The sequence below is a fragment of the Nomascus leucogenys genome, chromosome 6 (genome assembly GCF_006542625.1).
Source record: "Nomascus leucogenys isolate Asia chromosome 6, Asia_NLE_v1, whole genome shotgun sequence".
Classification (NCBI taxonomy): Eukaryota; Metazoa; Chordata; class Mammalia; order Primates; family Hylobatidae; genus Nomascus; species Nomascus leucogenys.
In genome coordinates, this window is record NC_044386.1 from 58303500 (window position 1) to 58323444 (window position 19945).

General features: G+C 39.1%; 1 protein-coding gene across 2 annotated transcripts in view; it reads left to right on the top strand.

The window, feature by feature from the left end:
• Window positions 1-19945, top strand: part of UBR1 (ubiquitin protein ligase E3 component n-recognin 1) — a 154627-nt gene that overhangs the window by 36071 nt on the left and 98611 nt on the right. For both annotated transcript variants that reach the window (XM_003266785.3, XM_030814218.1), the window contains exons 7-14: window positions 5681-5743; window positions 5970-6093; window positions 6598-6705; window positions 7390-7478; window positions 9699-9797; window positions 11258-11415; window positions 17714-17813; window positions 19182-19310. In XM_003266785.3, coding sequence (XP_003266833.1) covers window positions 5681-5743; window positions 5970-6093; window positions 6598-6705; window positions 7390-7478; window positions 9699-9797; window positions 11258-11415; window positions 17714-17813; window positions 19182-19310 — 870 coding nt within the window. The remainder of the gene's footprint in view (window positions 1-5680; window positions 5744-5969; window positions 6094-6597; window positions 6706-7389; window positions 7479-9698; window positions 9798-11257; window positions 11416-17713; window positions 17814-19181; window positions 19311-19945) is intronic.

Genomic DNA, 19945 nt, shown 5'->3' on the forward strand with positions numbered 1-19945 from the left:
AACATGAAAAAAAGCTCAACATCATTGATCATTAGAGAAATGCAGCCATAAAAAGGAACAAGATTATGTCCTTTGCAGGGATGTGGATGGAGCTGGAAGCCGTTATCCTTTGCAAACTAACGCAGGAAAAGAAAACCAAACACTGCATGCTGTCATTTATAAGTGGAGCTGAATGATGAGAACACATGGCCACTTGGTGGGGAACAACACACACTGGGGCCTGTTGGGGGTACGAGGGGAGAGAGAGTATCAGGAAGAATGACTAATGGATCCTGGGCCTAATAGCTAGGTGATGGGTTGATCTCTGCATCAGACCACCATGGCACACTTTTACCTATGTAACAAACCTGCACATCCTGCACGTGTACCCTGGAAATTAAAAGTTGGAGAAAAAAAGGAAAGGAAGAGAATAGGAAAGGAGAACCAATCAGAGGAAAAAAGAGAAAAGTGGGCAAAGGAAGAAAAGGCAAAAAGAATAGAGATAGGAAAAGAAGACAGAAAATAATAGAAGAAAAAGAAAGTGAAATAGGGTATTTAGCAAACATTTTTTAGTTCTTCAGAATGGTACCAGATTTGGTCAGATGTCAATACCTATATTACTCTTGCTACATTGTAGTTATAGGTCATAGAAGGAACTTTAAAGGTTAATCAGGCTTATGATTTTCAACTACAGTACTAGTTGTACAAAGTAAAATCTACTTGGGATGTTAGATTTTCACAACAATTATTAAATATATATTTATACCCTGTCTCATTCAGAAAACGTTAGGTGGCTATAATCACAAAGACCTTAAAAGACAATCTTTAAATATCCTTCTTAGGAGAAAAATGGAGCCTTTTGTTTTTGTCCTAGTAGGACCCTGTTTGATGATAAAGATGTAAGATAGGGCCGGGTGTGGTGGCTCATGCCTGTAATTCCAGCACTTTGGGAGGCTGAGGCGGGCGGATCACCTGAGGCCGGGAGACTAGTCTGGCCAACCTGGTGAAACCCCGTCTCTACTAAAAATACAAAATTAGCCAAGCGTAGCGGCACATGCCTGTAATCCCAGCTACTCAGGAGGCTGAGGCAGGAGAATTGTTGGAACCTGGGAAGTGGAGGTTGCAGTGAACTGAGATTGCACCACTGCACTCCAACCTGGGCAACGGAGCGAGATTCTGTCTCCAAAAAAAAAAAGATGTAAGATAGGAAATAGTGAAAAACAAGTGAAATTGGCCATCCTTGTATTGAGAGCACAATATCCCTGGTCCTCTAACTTGTGCTTTTAGCACTTAGAAAGTTTGTTTCTCTGACTGCTTTGCTTGTTGGACAACTCTCATTCTTAGAAAAATCTTTTTCCTGTTTTCAGCCAAAATCTGCCTCCATGTATTTTCAGACTAATTTCTTATAGAACAAACCAGAAAAGCTCTTCTTTTGCTTTCAGATGGCAACCCATCAAATAGTTTTAAAAAACTAATTTCTTATGTTTGGTTTCCTCTATTTTCTTCAACTGTCCTATGATAATAACCTCATACTGATCAAGCTCTATTTCCTTCTCTCCACCTCCTCCCCCAGGTAAATAATAGTTTATCAAAGATTTTCTTAAAATGTGGTACTCTAAATGAGTTCACTAAACATTTATTAAAGCACTTTGAGGAAATACCAAGATGAATCAGATTGAATCTACCTTCAAAGGATTATTCTCTACTGTTCTTATGAGAGAAACAGGCATTCAAAGGCCGGGCACGGTGGCCCACGCCTGTAATCCCACCACTTTGGGAGGCTGAGACAGGCGGATCTCCTGAGGTCGGGAGTTTGAGACCAGCCTGACCAACATGGAGAAACCCCGTCTCTACTAGAAATACAAAATTAGCCGGGGGTGGTGGTGCATGCCTCTAATCCCAGCTACTTGGGAGGCTGAGGCAGGAGAATCACTTGAACCCAGGAGGTGGAGGTTGCAGTGAGCTGAAGTCACACCATTGCATCCATTGCATCCAGCGTGGGCAACAATGAACGAAACTCCATCTCAAAAGATAACAATTAAAAAAAAAAAAAAGAAACAGGCATTCTGAAAAAATTTAAAGATGTAATGGTGCTCTTTTTAAGTTCATATTTTTAAAAAATTAATTTTATTTTAAGAGACAGGGTCTCAGTATGTTGTCCACACTTGTCTTCAACTCCTGGGCTCAGGTGATTCACCCACCTTGGCCTCCCAAAGTGCTGGGATTACAGGTGTGAGCCACTGCACTCGCCTCCTGGGTCACATTTTTGCCGTCTTATGTACAAGGTTAATATTGCAGATTATAAGAGAAAATCTTGGTAGATATCAAGATACATTATTGTGGTAGGATTACTGTGAGCTATCATGATCATAGGACTCTGAAAACACACATACCGGTAGGATAAACCAGTGTCCCAGGAGAAGAATTGGCTTGGGAAAGCGTGGGGCTGTTCTTTGTCAGTTTTCACATGGAATGGAAAGATCTGTGTCTCCCAGTGTTTGCCCTGTCTCTTCCTAGCCTTTATTCCTGTTAGTGCTCTCCTCTGTAGTCAAAGTGGAGAAGGCCTGTAGCTACAGCTAATCTGTCTACTGATAGGTTGTCTTGTTTTGGGGTCCCAAGGCTCCATAAGGTGATGGTGATTGCAAGAAAAGCTTTTTAATAAATGGTTATTCAAAAGGTAAAATAGGACATGAGATCGTGTTGTACACCCAATTGAGGTGAAAAATGTACTCCTTGGCTAGAAGAAACTGTTGCAGTTAGTCTGTTTTACAAACCCTTAAAGATATACCCTTGTAGTTCTGTGTTTTCAGCTATAGTATGAGGATAAAGGTAACCTATTTAGAAATCACTTGGAAAGAATTTTTTTTTTTTCAGAGTAGACATGCCAGCCCAAGCCTAGGAAATCAGAATTGGGAGTATGGGGAAGAGAAGAGGAAAGAAATGCCCGCGTATTTTGAAAACACTGCCTCCCTTCAGTTGATCTACTCTCACCCCCGTATTTTTTGGTCATTAAGAAAGGTTATTTTTGTTGGATTCCTGTAGTCCCAGCTACTTAGGAGGCTGAGCCTGGGAGTTCAAGGCTGTAGTGAGCTTTGATCACACCACTGCCTTCCAGCCTGAACAACAGAGTGAGACCCCATCTCCATTCAGTCAATCGATAAAATTTTTAATGGTGGTAAAATCTACATAACATAAAATTTACCATTTTAATCTTTTTCTAGGTGTACCATATACTAGTGTTAACTATCTTGTCATGCAACAGATCTCTAGAACTTTTCCATCTTGCAAAACTGAAACTTTATATCCATTGAATAATTCCCCCTTTTCCCCTCCCTCTATCCCCTGGCAACCACCAATTCTACTTTCTAAGAGCTTGACTATTTTAGATAGCTCGTACAAGTGAGATCATGCAGTATTCGTCTGTTTGTGACAGGTTTATTTCACTTAATATATATGTCCTCAAAGTTTATCCATATTTTATCAAGTATATGACATGTATATGATATATGTGGTGTGTGTGTGTGTATATATATTGTACAGTATTGTACTGTATAGAGTATATATACACACACCATATTTTGTTTGCCTGTTCATCTTGTCAGTGGACGCTTGGGTTGCTTCCACCTTCTGCTATTGTGGATAATGCTCTTATGAACACGGATACACAAAAGTCCGTTCAAGTCCTTGCTTTCAATTCTTTTGGGTACATGCCCACAAGTGGAATTGCTGGATCATATGGGAATTCTATTTCTAATTTCTTGAGGAACCACCATTTTGTTTCTATAGCAGCTGTACCATTTTATGTATTCTCCAGCAATGCATAAGGGTTTCTCCACATCGTTGTCATTACTTGTTATTATTATTATTTTTTTACAGCCAACTCATTTTTTTCCCTAGGTTATTGGGGTACAGGTGGTATTTGGTTACATGAGCAAGTTCTTTAGTGGTGATTTGTGAGATTTTGATGCACCCATCACCGCAGCAGTATACACTGCATCCTATTTGTAGTCTTTTATCCCTCTTCCCCCACCCACCCTTCCCTCAAAGTACCCAAAGTCCATTGTATCATTCTTATGCCCTTGCGTCCTCATAGCTTAGCTCCCACATTTCAGTGAGAACATATGATGTTTGTTTTTCCATTCCTGAGTTACTTCATCTAGAACAATAGTCTCCAATCTTACCCAGGTTGCTGCAAATACTGTTAATTCATTCCTTTTTATGGCTGAGTAGTATTCCAGCCCGTGTGTGTGTGTATGTATACATATGTGTGTGTATGTGTATGTGTATATGTGTGTGTTTGTGTATATATATCTATCACAGTTTCTTTATCCACTCTGATGGGCATTTGAGTTGGTGCCATGATTTTGCAATTGCAAATTGTAACTGCCATAAACGTGTGTGCAAGTATCTTTTTCGTATAATGACTTCTTTTCCTCTGGAAAGATAGCCAGTAGTGGGACTGAGTATTTGGGGTGTCTCCCAGGTCCTGCAGGAGCAGTCCCCTTGCTTCAGAAGGTCTGTGGGTCCTCTCTGGATTCCTGGTTTGTTCTTGCAGTCATTCTGGAGCCAAAATTTGTGATGTGAGCGTCTGTGCGCTGCTCTGTCCATCTGAGTCGGAGCTCGGAGCTCCAATCTAGTCCTGCCTCCCATCCACCATGATCAGCAGCTAACTCCCTTGTTATTTTTTGATAGCAGCCAAAAAATATGGATGTGAGGTGGTTTTCCTCCCCACATTTGTTGAGATCCATTGCTTTAGGTTAATTGCCAGCATCACATACATACAAGCTGATTGAGCTCAAGTTTATATAACTATTCTTGTCCTATCTGTTCTTTTAACAATCTCTTATGGCCTGGCTTTTTCTACATTTTTTTTTTTCTGTAATGGAAACCTTACTGGTGTAATTAGTAGTCCAAATATATTTGGATAGTTCTTATGCTTATGTACTAAGGAGCTAAAGAGGGAGTATTACAGGATGGTTAGAAGTACAGACTCTGGAGATGAAATGCTTGTCATAGATCTCTGAATCTGTCACTTGCTAACTTTCTGATTTGGGGACGAATTAACTTCTGTCTTATTTTTCTTTTTATCATCTGTAAAATGGGGTATACCTTCTTCATAGGGTCATTGTAAAGGTTAAATGAGGAAGACAGTGCTTCCTGACTTTTCACATGGCACACATAGAAAATGATAAATTTTTACAGGTGGGTAAAAGAATGAGCTACAAGGAAATCCTACATAGACCTTGCATGACCGCCTCCAGGACTGGTGGAATCAGTAGTCCAGCTATACTTCCCGCTCGTTAATGGGCCACAAGTATATTATAGGATACATGTTGAAGAGCTGTGAATTCATTCATGAAAAATATTTTAAATACATAGCAGAAGTTTAGAAAGCCTGAGTCATTGTTTCATATAAGTAGAGAGGACACTGCAGTAACTAAAGAACTGCCATTCTTGCCAGGCAAGAAACTCAGCATCTTAAATTATAGACTGTCTCTCCTACAGGTATTAACGTTTTCATACTTCATAAAGGTGTTAAACATTTGCATCTGTCTTTCAGGTATTGTTCCAGTATCTTACAACTTTTAGTCAACACGTGATTAGAGCTCAGTTAAGAGCTCATTAAGTCTTTGGGCTACATATTGCTTATTGATTGTGGTTATCATTTCACTATCTAATTCTCACTTTTGTCTATAATTAGGGTCGTCGGGCTGTTAAAGCGGGAGCTTATGCTGCTTGCCAGGAAGCAAAAGAAGATATAAAGGTAACTTTCTGAATTAGGGGGAAAAAGAGAAGTTAAAGGCGAATGTACATTACAAAAGCCCAAGTAGAATAATTTGAGTGATGATGTCGTTGAAGTGGTTTGGGGCACCTAGATGCAGAGATTTGGAACTGGCAGGGTTATGTGATTTCTTTATTTGCAGTATAAATCCCTTAACTGAAAGCAAATTTTAAATGCTATTTTTTTGGTTTGTTCCCTTCATTTGTAGAGTCATTCAGAAAATGTCTCTCAACATCCACTTCATGTAGAAGTATTACACTCAGAGATTATGGCTCATCAGAAATTTGCTTTGCGTCTTGGTTCCTGGATGAACAAAATTATGAGCTATTCAAGTAAGCATACCTCCTGTTTTTCTTGTTTCTGATAAAATACTATGTTTTTTGTAGCCACAAATTTTAAAATGTCATTGAGTATGAAGTAAAGTTTTTCTTTTTTTTTTGGTTTATACACTTTGATTAATTTTCAGGGTTGCTTTTCAAACGTATAATATCTTAGGATATTATTTCAAGTGCATAGTATCAAATAATATCTTTTTATTGGCTGTTACGTCTTTGATGTTGACAGAATTATTCTTTACCTTGAATGTGGGAGGATTAATGTTATTCTTTTCACATGTTATAGGAAATGTACTTTTAGGGAAAAATATTATAAGAATAAAAATTATGGCTGAGTACAGGGGCTCATGACTGTAATCCCAGCACTGTGGGAGGCTGAGGCGGAAGGATCGCTTGAGCCCAGGAGTTCAAGACCAACCTGAGCAACAGAGTGAGACTCATCTCTATTTAAAAAGAAAAAGAATACAAGTTGTGTAACTGTGTGACCTCTTTTGTTTGTAGGTGACTTTAGGCAGATCTTTTGCCAAGCATGCCTTAGAGAAGAACCTGATTCGGAGAATCCCTGTCTCATAAGCAGGTTAATGCTTTGGGATGCAAAGCTTTATAAAGGTAAGTAGACATTTTCTTATGCTGTTTGTCAGGAAGCAAAGGAAGATTATGACCTTAAAGTGGAGGTGTAATATCTTTCGTTTATTAAATTAGTTATTAAATCTGTAATCTTGATTGATAAGATATTACATGTGAATATAAAGTTTAACCCTTCAGTATATATTCTTTGGTGTTAAAACCCAGGGATGTTGTCTTTTAATTATAGAGTCTTTTCATTTAGTGAGAGCCAGTCAAAAAGAGTATATATGTATGTATTTATACATGTATCTGTATATTCAGGTAGTAGTGCCATTACTGAGTGGCAAAAAAGATGCTGTTTTCATTGTAAAAATCTAAATGAAGAACAAAATGTAAAAGTCAAGAGAAAGGCTAAAAGCATGGAGAAGGAAAAGTACAGAGTAAGAGTACTTTTGAGTGAAATAGAAAAAGAATGAAAAGGTTGGAAGAGAATAAATTGAAGTATAAGATGAAATGGTGGGAGGGGTGCAGATAAAGAGGGAAAAGGCAATATATGTGTGTATTTTAAATTCCAGTTATTAAATATTAATACAATAAATACTATTTGAGGTCTGTTTGCATATGAAATAATTTTATAATATTCTGCCACTCTAATAGCCGGAATGTTTTTGGTTTTTGCCTTGGTGATTCTCCTCATTCCCCAACCCTCCCCAAAATAATCTATAGGTGCCCGTAAGATCCTTCATGAATTGATCTTCAGCAGTTTTTTTATGGAGATGGAATACAAAAAACTCTTTGCTATGGAATTTGTGAAGGTAATTATTTATTTATTTATTTATTTATTTAATTTTTTGAGACAGTCTCGCTGTCGCCCAGGCTGGAGTGCAGTGGCGCGATCTCGGCTCACTGCAGGCTCCACCCCCCGGGGTTCATGCCATTCTCCTGCCTCAGCCTCCCGAGTAGCTGGGACTACAGGCGCCCGCCACCTCGCCTGGCTAATTTTTTGTATTTTTAGTAGAGACGGGGTTTCACTGTGTTAGCCAGGATGGTCTCGATCTCCTGACCTCGTGATCCGCCCACCTCGGCCTCCCAAAGTGCTGGGACCACAGGCGTGAGCCACCGCACCCAGCCAGGTAATTATTTATAAATTAGATATCAATAAATAGAAATAGGCAGTTTTTATAAATGAATTAATAGAAACAGGGATAATTATGAATCCAAAATTAAATGTTAAGATTTATTTCTTTCTCAAAAGTTTGTTCTTGGCCCTGCGGGTTGGCTCACGCCTGTAATCCCAGCACTTTGGGAGGCTGAGGTGGGTGGATCATTTGAAGTCAGGAGCTCGAGACCAGCCTGACCAACATGGTGAAACCCCATCTCTACTACAAATACAAAAATTAGCGGGGCATGGTGGCAGGTGCCTGTAGTCCCAGCTACTCAGGAGGCTGAGGCAGGAAAATCACTTGAACCTGGGAGGCGGAGGTTGCAGTGAGCCAAGATCGCGCCACTGCACTCTAGTCTGGGCAACAGAGCAAGACTCCCATCTCAAAACAAAAAAAAGTTCCTTCTCATACATTATATAAATATTTTCACAAATGTCATTTGCTAGTATAGAAACAGCATTCTTAGAGAAGAGATAGGTGGAAAATGACCTACTGACCCAGAGCAAAGGGAGGTTATCACATTCACATATGCATTCAATCTTCCTAATCATTTATTTGCCTGTTAGTAAAATTACAATAAGAATAGAGGTGACTAATTGAAAAGGATAGCAGGAAAGAAGAACAGATGTGTATGCTAAAGTGGGGGGCAGGAATTAGGTCGCCAAGAGTTCTACTTAGTTGTTGGAAGCTAAAATGTAAGGCTAAAATTTACAGCTTTTTAATGTTTTATTAATCTATCATATATCTCTTACCTTACTGTATCTTTTTGTCTATCTACCAAATTAGATTGCAAGGTTATACAGATGAAGGACTCCTTTGAATCTTTTATTTTACCTTATGTAAAGGTATCCAATCATACTTGTTGATTTCGTCTGATTTTGAGTTGCAGTCAGTTCTGTAAGACTTAAGATAGATATAGGACCCAAGATGGAATTGGAAGCAGAGAAAGAAATAATGATTGTTGTAGGCAAATGACACTGTGGGATAAGATACCTGCATTCCCTGGATTGTATATGCAGACTTAAAAGGAACTAAGACATTTGTTGTATGTCTTATCCTTCAGCAGTGATGGCAACTCAAGATGTTCTCTTCTAAAACTCTTTAGATATAGAATATTGGACCATATGTGTGATCTGAAATGAAATTTTGTTTTCTTATACAAAAGCTAATCTCCCCACTTAGATGATTTTTTTTGTACACCATGGTTACCCCTTAAACTTTGTAGGAATTCTGGAGGGTAAAGTATCTAACTTAAAGTAGGTAAATAGGTTAAGTAACCAACTTTGTGCCTTACACATAATGGATGCCTATTATGTGACTGAGTACATTCCTATTTTTGTTCTCCCAGTATATCAGGGTTGTTTTGCAGCTGTTATGTACCAGTATGGGAAAGAAGTTATTTGCAGCCAGCATCCATTCTGTTTAAGGCTGGATTCAATCTGATTGGTTGGTTTTTCTGGGTCATATCAGTTGTTAAATACTTTGAATATATTCCCTGCCCAATACCATTAGAGTGAAAGCTGCTAAAGATTGCCCCAGATTCTGTTTGGAGAAAGGATACACTATACCATTGCAGTCCTCTGTTTGTTTTGTTTGTTTGTTTGTTTGTTTGTTTTTTAACCTGTGTGTATGTTTTAATAGTTTCCACTTCTATCTCTGCTAAATTGAGTAGGTGAGTTTTTACTTGATTTGTTGTTTGTTATTCTCCTTCTAAGATATTTTTGCTGATCATAATATCTTGCTTTAATAAATAGGAATTATATTACTTGACATTTTATAGATAGAAACAAACCTGCAGCAGTTATTAAAATTGGGATTTTTTAAAGGTCTTTAGTAGTGATTTATAATTGATTCTCTACTTATATATTTCAGTATTATAAACAACTGCAGAAAGAATATATCAGTGATGATCATGACAGAAGTATCTCTATAACTGCACTTTCAGTTCAGATGTTTACTGTTCCTACTCTGGTATGTATTGATTATTCCTTTTCAGTCTTTCTAAGTAAAACTTGTTTTGCTTTGCAAGAATTCCACTTAATGTTGAATGAAATTAGAACAATGTTAGAATCACTAAGTTGGGCTATGTGAATACTTTAGCGCTACCCAAGGACTAGTTAACTAGGCGCTGCCTTGGTTCAGATGTCCTCGTCAATGCAGATGACACCTAGAGCTGGTTTCTTACTTTCTAGAGTAACTTACGAACGCTGCCTTTTCAATACCAAAAATATTTTATTTTTAAGTTATTGTTTGTAGGCAGATAGAATAAAACTAAGAAGTGGGAGGGTGTGCCTGTCAAGCATTTGGGAGAGATGGTGCTACATAGGCCTGGGAGGAGAGTGGAAGATTCTGCTTCCTTTGTATACCACTTCTTTTCTTTGTTTTTTGTTTTTTGAGACAGAGTCTTGCTGGGTTGCCCTGGCTGGAATGCAATGGGACGACCTCGGCTCACTGCAGCCTCCGCCTCCCGGGTTCAAGCGATTCTCATGCCTCAGCCACCCAAGTAGCTGGGATTACGGGCATGCACCACCACGCCTGGTTAATTTTTGTATTTTTAGTAGAGACGGGGTTTCACCATGTTGGCCAGACTGGTCTCAAACTCCTGACCTCAGGTGGTCTGCCCGCCTTAGCCTCCCAAAGTGCTGGGATTACAAGTGTGAGCCACCGTGCCCGGCCCTGCTTCTTTTCTTGTTTGGAATTAGATAGTTATCCAAACTTGGTTAATTGTTTCTACTTTACCTTTTCAAAAGGATGGAGAGGAGAATTTAGATTGGGGTAAGGAGGAGATTTCAGAATAGATCGTAGTGTGCTAGAAGTCATGAAGTATATCTTTGTTGTACTTGCTCATTGTGTGATTTTTTTTTTTTTTTGAGATGAAATCTCGCTCTGTCACGCAGGCTGGAGTGTAATAGCACAATCTCGGCTCACTGCAACCTCCGCCTCCTGGTTCAAGTGATTCTCCTGCCTCAGCCTCCTGAATAGCTGAGATTGCAGGCATCGCCACCACAGCTGGCTAATTTTTATATTTTTTGTGGAGACGGGGTTTTGCCATGTTGACCAGGGTAGTCTCGAACTCCTGAATTCAGGTGATCCGCCTGCCTCGGCCTCCCAAAGTCCTGGGATTACAGGCATGAGCCACCACACCCAGCTTCATTGTGTGATTACTGATGATAAACATTTATCTAAATAACCTGTCTAATGGGCTTGGGGTATCCAGATAGGTGTTGTCTAGTTACTGAGGAGTAGGGAATTTTTTCTTTTAGAAAATAACTTCTTAGTAGTTGCTATTCAGTGAAACTAAGGACTATGTTTAACATTCAATAACAAACATTTATTAAAAATGACATACTGACTAATCAAATGAATGAATAAATTAAGTCCATACCACAATGAGTTAATGCTAAAGAAAATATTCTTGAAATATTCCGCAGGCTCGACATCTTATTGAAGAGCAGAATGTTATCTCTGTCATTACTGAAACTCTGCTAGAAGTTTTACCTGAGTACTTGGACAGGAACAATAAATTCAACTTCCAGGGTTATAGCCAGGACAAATTGGGAAGAGTATATGCAGTAATATGTGACCTAAAGTAAGTTGTTTAAGTCAAAAGGTGAGGGCACCTGTTAAACTCAGTGTGCTTATTTGCCCTGTCTTGTAAGTAATCCTGTGATCATTTTGGTTATCCAGAATTCTCTTTATAATGATGGCAAGTACAAAGAACTGTTACTGCCTTGCGTTAATAAATGTCTTCAGTGAAGGCTTCTTATTGAGTTGTAAAACCTGGTTAATAAAGAAGGTATTGAGGAGAGGCCTGTTACAGGAACTTGGGATCTCCTGGGGTCACCAAATGCATTGCCATTGTAATTACCATACTTTTCACTCACCTCCACTCACACACTTTGGTTCTGTCCTTCCTATATAGTCTCTTTATGCATAGTTTCAGATAATCTATTGATGTTAATTTCTTTCTTTTTCTTTTTTTTTTTCTTTTTTGAGACAGGGTCTCACTGTGTTGCCCAAGCTGGAGTGCAGTGATGCAAACATGGCTCACTGAAGCCTCGAACTCCTGGGCTCCGTTGATCCTCCTGCCTCAGCCTCCCATGTAGCTGGGACCACAGGCACATGCCCATCATGCCTGGCAAATTTTTTATTGTTTTGTAGAGACGGAGTCTCACTTTTTGTTGCCCAGGCTGACTTCGAACTCCTGGGCTCAAACATTCCTTCTGCTTTGGCCTCCCATAGTGTTGGGATTACAGTCATGAACTACTGTGGCTGGCTGTTAACATTTTTTTAACTCCCTTTTTGCTATACAGTTGATCCTCCGTGTCTGTAGGTTCCACATCTGTGGGTTCAACCAACCACAGATTGAAAATACTCCATTTTTAAAAAATTGCCGGGAGGCTGAGGCAGAAGAATTGCTTGAATGCAGGAGGTGGAGGTTGTAGTGAGCCGAGATTGTGCCACTGCACTCCAGCCTGGCAACGGAGTGAGACTCCATCTCAAAAAAAAAAAAAAAAAAAAAAAAAATTGCGTCTGTATCAGACCAGCCTGGACAACATAGCGAGACCTTGTTTCTACAAAATAAAAATAAATATTAGCCAAGTACAGCAGTGCAAGCCCGTATTCCTAGCTATTCAGGATGCAGAGGTGAGAGGATCACTTGAGCCCAGGGGTTTGAGGTTACAGTAAACTGTGATCATGCCACTGTACTCCAGCCTGGGCAACAGAGCGGGATCCTATCTCTAAAAAAATAAACTTTAGTAAATTATTATGTTTTATCTTCAGTATAAGTGGAGATGGTAGGTAAATTCAGTAGTGAATCAATATATAGCCATTGTAATTGAAATTTGTTTCTCAGCCAAATTATGCAAAAATTACATGTTGTACAAAACAAAAACTCCTAATGGCAGTACTTAAAGTTATTGTTAGGTCAGTGAATATAGAAAAAAAATCTCTCTACCGTGGCTATCATTACTGTGAAGTATTATAACTGAGTTATTTTTATACCCAGTTAAGTGGTGCATAATCACTTGTTTTATCATATTTTATGAGTCTCTGACTATAGCTAATCTCTACAGTGAATAATTTAGAGCCAGCACATCCCTAAATACCTACCCTTATAGTAGAACTTTAAGGTGTCTGGTTTGGAAGGCAACTTTAAATCTTCTGATGCTTACAATTCCTCCCCTGTATCCCAACCTGAATATAGATATCTCCAGTGACCATGGGAAGGGAAAATTAACACCTGTTCTGCAGGTACTGTGTAATTCACTCTCATAAGAATCCTGTGAGATTTATTAGTAACTGCTATGTGCCAAGGAGCTTTGCTTATCTTACCTGATTATATTCTTGGACCATTCTTAGAAGGTACTTGATATAATCTTACTTTGTAAATTGTAAATATTTGCCTCAGGTCACAAATCTAGCAAGTGGCGGAACTCAGATTTGATTATAAACACCGTTTATCTGTAAAACTCATGTTCCTTTCTCTATGTCATATAGCCTCACAGGATACATAAACAGCAACACAAAATCTACTCTGAAACCTGGCCTAACACACCAATCACTAAAACTCTTTATTTAGCAAATAATTCGTGTTCATTGCTTTCTCAGTCTCTAATTGTAGAAATTCTGTAGTCACATCTTACTCTTTCCCTACATATTTATTTACTAATTTCCCCTGAAACCTTGTTTTTAAATTAGTTAGCAATAACCACATTTAATGTATTTTCTTTCCAGGGTAAAGTCTAAATTCTGTCAGAATTTGTAGGTCTTCATAGTTTAGCTTTATGTTTATCTGACTGTACCTCAGCATGAAATAAGTTTGTTGGTACTGGTAGGTACTCTGTTCAGCCTGCCTTAGGAAATTTTCATTCTCTCAAAGCAGCGCATTCCAACTTTGAATAGCTTCTTCCAACTATTAGAAAGTTTCCTATTGTATATTGAACTCTTGTCTTTTTTTGTAGCTTTTATTTTCTGGTTCTAGTTCTCTCTTTGTCCATCCAGAACAACTTCAATTCTCATTTAACTTGAAGAAGTATTTAAAGGCAGCAGTTGTATCTGCCAGGTCTTTTCTACATTGAGTTGCATTTATTTCTTTAACTGGTCGCATTTCATGTTGGTTAAAATTCCTTCTAAATCATTGTTCTTCTCTACTGAACCTGTTCCAGGTGCATGTATACCATTTATGTGCCAAGAAATGAACACAGTACTCCAACTGAGATCTACCTAGTAAAACATAGAAGGGAGGGATTGCTACCTCTCTTATTCTAAAAAATTTATGTCTATTACTTTAGTTTTGTCACTTGCTCTTTGGGAGGTATCTCATGGGGTACTTCGTTTCTCAGTTGCTAATTTATTGTGGAAATGCAACTTAGAAAAGAGATGCAGTTGAACCTTGGTGCTATTAAGGAACAATATTATTCTTTTATTACTCCAACCTGTTCCTTTGTTCCATTTCCAGAAAGTGTAGCACACTCTCAAACCAAATCACTCCCTTACTGTCTCACCCTGTCCACAATTTTCTCCCTCTTTTCCCATTGCTTTTGCCACCTATTTTTATCTACAGACTTCTTTTCCTTCCCTTCCTTACCCTTTTGTTTGTTCCAATCCCTTATGTCTTCTTTACTTGGTAAGTCATCTATAGAGGTCACTCATTAGCTATGTGAGATTGATAGAAACCAAAAATGTAAATTCTCTTCTAGATCAGTGCTTCTCAGATTTTAATGTGAATGCAAATCATCTGAGGAGCTGCTTTTTAAATTTTTATTTAACTTTTATTTTGAGTTCAGGGGTACATATGCAGGCTTGTTACACAGGTAAACTTGTGTCATGGGGGTTTGTTGTTAAGATTATTTTGTCACCCAAGTATTAAGCCTCGTACCCATTAGCTATTTTTCCTGATCCTCTCCCTCCTCCCAACCTCAATCCTCTGATAGACCCCAGTGTGTATTGTTCCCCTCTGTGTGTCCATGTGTTCTCATCATTTAGTTCCCACTTGTAAGTGAGAACATGCAGTATTTGGTTTTCTGTTTCTGCGTTAGTTTGTTAAGGATAATGGCCTCCAGCTCCATCCATGTTCCCAGAAAAGACGTGGTCTCATTCTTTTTCTGGCTGCATAGTATTCCATGGTATATATGTACCAAATTTTCTTTATCCAGTCTATCACTGATGGGCATTTAGGTTGATTCCAAGTCTTTGCTATTGTGAATGCTGCAATGCATGTATGTGTGCATGTGTCTTTATAATAGAACAATTTATATTCCTTTGGGTGAATACCCGGTAATGAAATTGCCGGGTTGAATGATATTTCTGTTTTTAGGTCTTCAAGGAATTGTCACGCTGTCTTCCATAATGCTTGAATTAATTTATGCTCCTACCAACAGTGTGTGAGCATTTATTTTTCCCTGCAACCTCCCCAGCATCTGTGACTTTTTACTTTTTAATAGTAGCCATTGTGACTGGTGTGAGATGGTATCTCATTGTGGTTTTGATTTGCATTTCTCCAATGATCAGTGATGTTGAGCTTTATTTCATGTGATTGTTGGCAGCGTGTATGTCTTCTTTTGAAAAGTGTCTGTTCTGTTCCTATCCTTTGCTCCCCCGACCCGCTTTTTTTTTTTTTTTTTTTTTTTTTTTTGAGATGGAGTCTGGCTCTGTCGCCCAGGCTGGAATGCAGTAGCGCTATCTCGGCTCACTGCAACCTCAGTCTCCTGGGTTCAAGTGATTCTCCTGCCTCAGCCTCCCGAGTAGCTGGGGCTACAGGCACATGCTATCATGCCTGGCTAATTTTTCGTAATTTAGTGGAGATATTTTAGTGGAGACAGGGTTTGACCGTGTTGCCCAGGGTGGTCTTGAACTCCTGAGCTCAGGCAATCTGCCCACTTTGGCCTCCCAAAATGCTGGGATTACAGGTGTGAGCCACTGCACCCGGCCTCGCTTACTAATTTTTTTTTTTTGTAAATTTATTTATGTTCCCTATAGATGCTGGCTATTAGGCCTTTGTCAGATGCATAGTTTGCAAAAATTTTCTCCCATTCTGTTGGTTGTCTCTTCACTCTGTTGATAGTTTCCTTTGCTGTGCAGAAGCCTATCATCTGGGGAGCTTCCTTAAATTCAGATTCTGGAGCTGATTGTGTTGGCTCATGTGCTTTGGAAGGCTGAGGCAGGAGGATTGCTTGAGGCCAGGACGTTGCAACCAGCCTGGGCAACATGGTGAGACTTTGTCTCTACAAAAAATAAAATTAGCCACTTTGGTGGCACGCGCCTGTAGTCTTACCTACTGAGGAGGCTGAGGCAGGAGGATTACTCGAGCCCGAGAGTTTGAAATTGTGGTGAGCTATGATTGCACCACTGCACTCCAACCTGGGCAACAGAGTAAGGCCAAGTTTTAAAAGAAACGGGGGCAGGGGTGCTTCTTATTCAGCAGATCTGATTAGAGCCCAAGATGTTGCATCTCTAAAGAGCACCCAGGTGAGGCTGGTGCTGCTGGTTAGTGGACCACATTTTGAGTAGTAGTGCTCTAGAAAGCAATGAGACATGAATGCCATTTGTTCAGTGTGACAGATTTTAAACTTTAATCTTTTTTATCTTTTACTTTAAAAGAAAGATTTAGATGGTAATTAGTGTATTTGAATTAAACCTTTGATAAGTTTCTTTGATGATTGTATTTTTAATGTATATTTGCATGTTAATGGGTATCTAAAGAGTGAGAAAAATTAAACCACAATCCTATCTTTACAGTTCAAAAAAAAATGTATTTTCTTTGTTGCTTTGTCTTTATGTACCTACATTACTTCTTTTTTTGTGTGTCGTTCTGTCGCCCAGGCTGGAGTGCAGTGTCGCCCCAGGCTGGAGTGCAGTGTCGCGATCTCAGCTCACTGCAAGCTCTGCCTCCTGGGTTCACGCTGTTCTCCTGCATCAGCCTTCCGAGTAGCTGGGACTACAGGCGCCCGCCACCACGCCCAGCTAATTTTTTGTATTTTTAGTAGAGATGGGGTTTCACCGTATTAGCCAGGATGGTCTCAATCTCCTGACCTCGTGATCTGCCTGCCTCAGCCTCCTAAAGTGCTGGGATTACAGGCATGAGCCATACATTACTTCTTTTATACATTATTTTAGTGTTTAACATTGAATTTCTGTCTACTGTATGTATCTGTTTTTCCCACTATACTATGAACTTCAGGACAGGTGTGTCCATGTTTATGTTCCCAATACCTGCAATATAACGAATTTATTCTCATTGGTCAAGTACAAAATAGTGTTTTATACTTGTTAATAATTACTTCCTGATAACTCATTTCATGATAAACATTGTTCCCATTGTATATGAAACCAGTCATTGTCTTTACAGCCAAAAGAAATATTAATCATACAAATTATAGGCTAAAATGAGTTTATCTCTTGAAACTAGTACATCCTGATGTGCAAGTCAAGATGACAGGTGCTTACATCCTTCTTCCAAGTTCTGGGTTATGAAAAACTGGAGGTAGAAAATCTGTTCCAAATCTCCTGAGGCTGAAAGAATTTCAGCTGGCCCTTTGGCTGATGGGTGTGAACAGTTCTAGGGAATCTGTACTGTGGTTGTCCAGAGTTAGCTGTGGCAGGCTTGGTCCGTTCTAGGTTCACTTAATCAGACTAACCTCTGAGAATGTAGTGTGTGAAGTCAGGTTTAGCTTGATATCTGCCTCTTCTAGAGCATTCATGTTTTACTGGTTGTATTTAAAATAAGGCAGAATAAATAATTCTAGCTCTACTCAGAGCTTCTAATTATTGTGAGAAATTAGAATCCATAATTTTTATAAATCAACATTGTCTATAACCCTGAGAACCTTAAAATTATCTCAAAATAGAGAAGTGAAATATTTCTTTCTTTCTTGAAACGATAGGTATATCCTGATCAGCAAACCCACAATATGGACAGAAAGATTAAGAATGCAGTTCCTTGAAGGTTTTCGATCTTTTTTGAAGATTCTTACCTGTATGCAGGTATGATCATTTTTCTGTACATCAGTAAGAGAAATTTATTTTTAAAAATTGAACCGCAGTCTTTTTAAAGCAGATTTTGGTTTTAATACAAGAAAGAATTTATCTAGCAAAGTAGAAACAAGATTTAAACATTGACTCACTCATCCTGTTTTTTTTTTTTTTGAGACGGAGTCTCGCTCTGTCGCCCAGGCTGGAGTGCAGTGGCACAATCTCGGCTCACTACAAGCTCCGCCTCTCAGGTTCATGCCATTCTCCCGCCTCAGCCTCCCGAGTAGCTGGGACTACAGGTGCCCGCCACTGCGCCCAGCTATCACCATGGTCTCGATCTCCTGACCTCGTGATCTGCCCGCCTCAGCCTCCCAAAGTGCTGGGATTACAGGCGTGAGCCACCGCGCCCGGCCACTCATCCTGTTTTGATAGACCCTTTTATATACCTTAGTTTACTATTGCTACTTTTTTTTTTTTTTTTTTCGAAGACAGAGTCTCCCTCTGTTGCCAGGCTGGAGTGCAGTGGTGCGATCTCGGCTCACTGCAACCTCCGCCTCCCGGGTTCAAGCGATTTTCCTGCCTCAGCCTCCCAAGTAGCTGGGATTACAGGCATGTGCCACCACACCCAGCTAATTTTTGCATTTTTAGTAGAGGTGGGGTTTTACCATGTTGGCCAGGATGGTCTTGATCTCTTGACCTCCCAAAGTGCTGGGATTACAAATGTGAGCTGCCACGCCCGGCCTACTATTGCTACTTCTGTTAATGTTTGCTGAATACTTACCATGTGATAAATGTGTAGTAAGCACTTTTCATGCATGATCTCTTTTGAGCCTTATAGCAATCTTATTAAGTAGTTACTATTAATACTCTCCTTTAACATGTAAGGGTTACTTGCATGTGCAGCAAGCACAACACATATTTTTTCGGCTCCCTCATCCTTATGGAAAGCATGCACAGTTGCTGGGTGATGAGGTTAAGGTGCTTGTTTTCATCTTGACATCTCCTAAACCCTCTGAATTCGTCTACATTTAGTATCTTCACTTGTTAGCTTCTAATACTTCTTTAGAGTCTGACTTATGCGCTTATCAATTGACAAGAACTGCGTTTAGAAAAAAATCTCAAAGGATCCATTTAGTAACCAAGCTTAGAAATAATTTGCCCAGGGTCACACAGCTAGAAATACCAGACAGAGCTGGGCTTTGCGGTTAATGTTCTAACCCTGAGCATATACCTGAGAGCTGGGAATTGAACCCATGCATTCTGACCCAGTGTAACAACCGTGTTAAAATGTTATGAATCCTGACAGTTTTATATTTTGTGAAGAGCAGGGCAAAGAGAGAGGGCTCAGATAGGTATATGTTGACCAACTTTTAATTGCAGGGAATGGAAGAAATCCGAAGACAGGTTGGGCAACACATTGAAGTGGATCCTGATTGGGAGGCTGCCATTGCTATACAGATGCAATTGAAGAATATTTTACTCATGTTCCAAGAGTGGTGTGCTTGTGATGTAAGTAAAATTTGTTAGTAGGATCAGTGCCTTTTTAAGTTCTTAGTAATTATTAATAGTATAGTTTTATGTTGCAGTTTCCTTGATGTAAAGTTTTTATTATTTATAGTAGCTTTTTACATATTTGAATTTGTCTTTTTAAATTTAGAGGGAAACTGTATATACTTGAGTAGAAAATGTGCCCTGTGGTAGTTTTGCTTATTTTGGGGAATAGCAGGGTTTATATATGTGTATATATGTATTTATACACATGTTTATTCCCTGGAAAATGCATATTAATAATAATATAATTAGGGCCGTCTTAGACTTTTAAATATTCCAGGAATGGAGAGGGGTAGATTATTCATTCAAGAGCTTTGTTATTTGTGTTAGTTTCAAACTATAGAACTAATGTATTTCCTTAAGCAGCAATTTTAGACCATAACCGTCTTTTAAATATGTAATCCCACCCTAGATTCCCTTTAAGAATGATGACCTCATTTATTTATTTTCTGAGAAAATTGCCATGATCTGAGTTAAATTCCCTCATCATCTCTGCTTTCTCTGTGTCTGTTACCATAACCTATTCAGTGACTAAGTTTTTCTGTGTCTTCACTATTGGTCTTTTCCTTTTTGTCTCTTTCTAAGTCTAATGC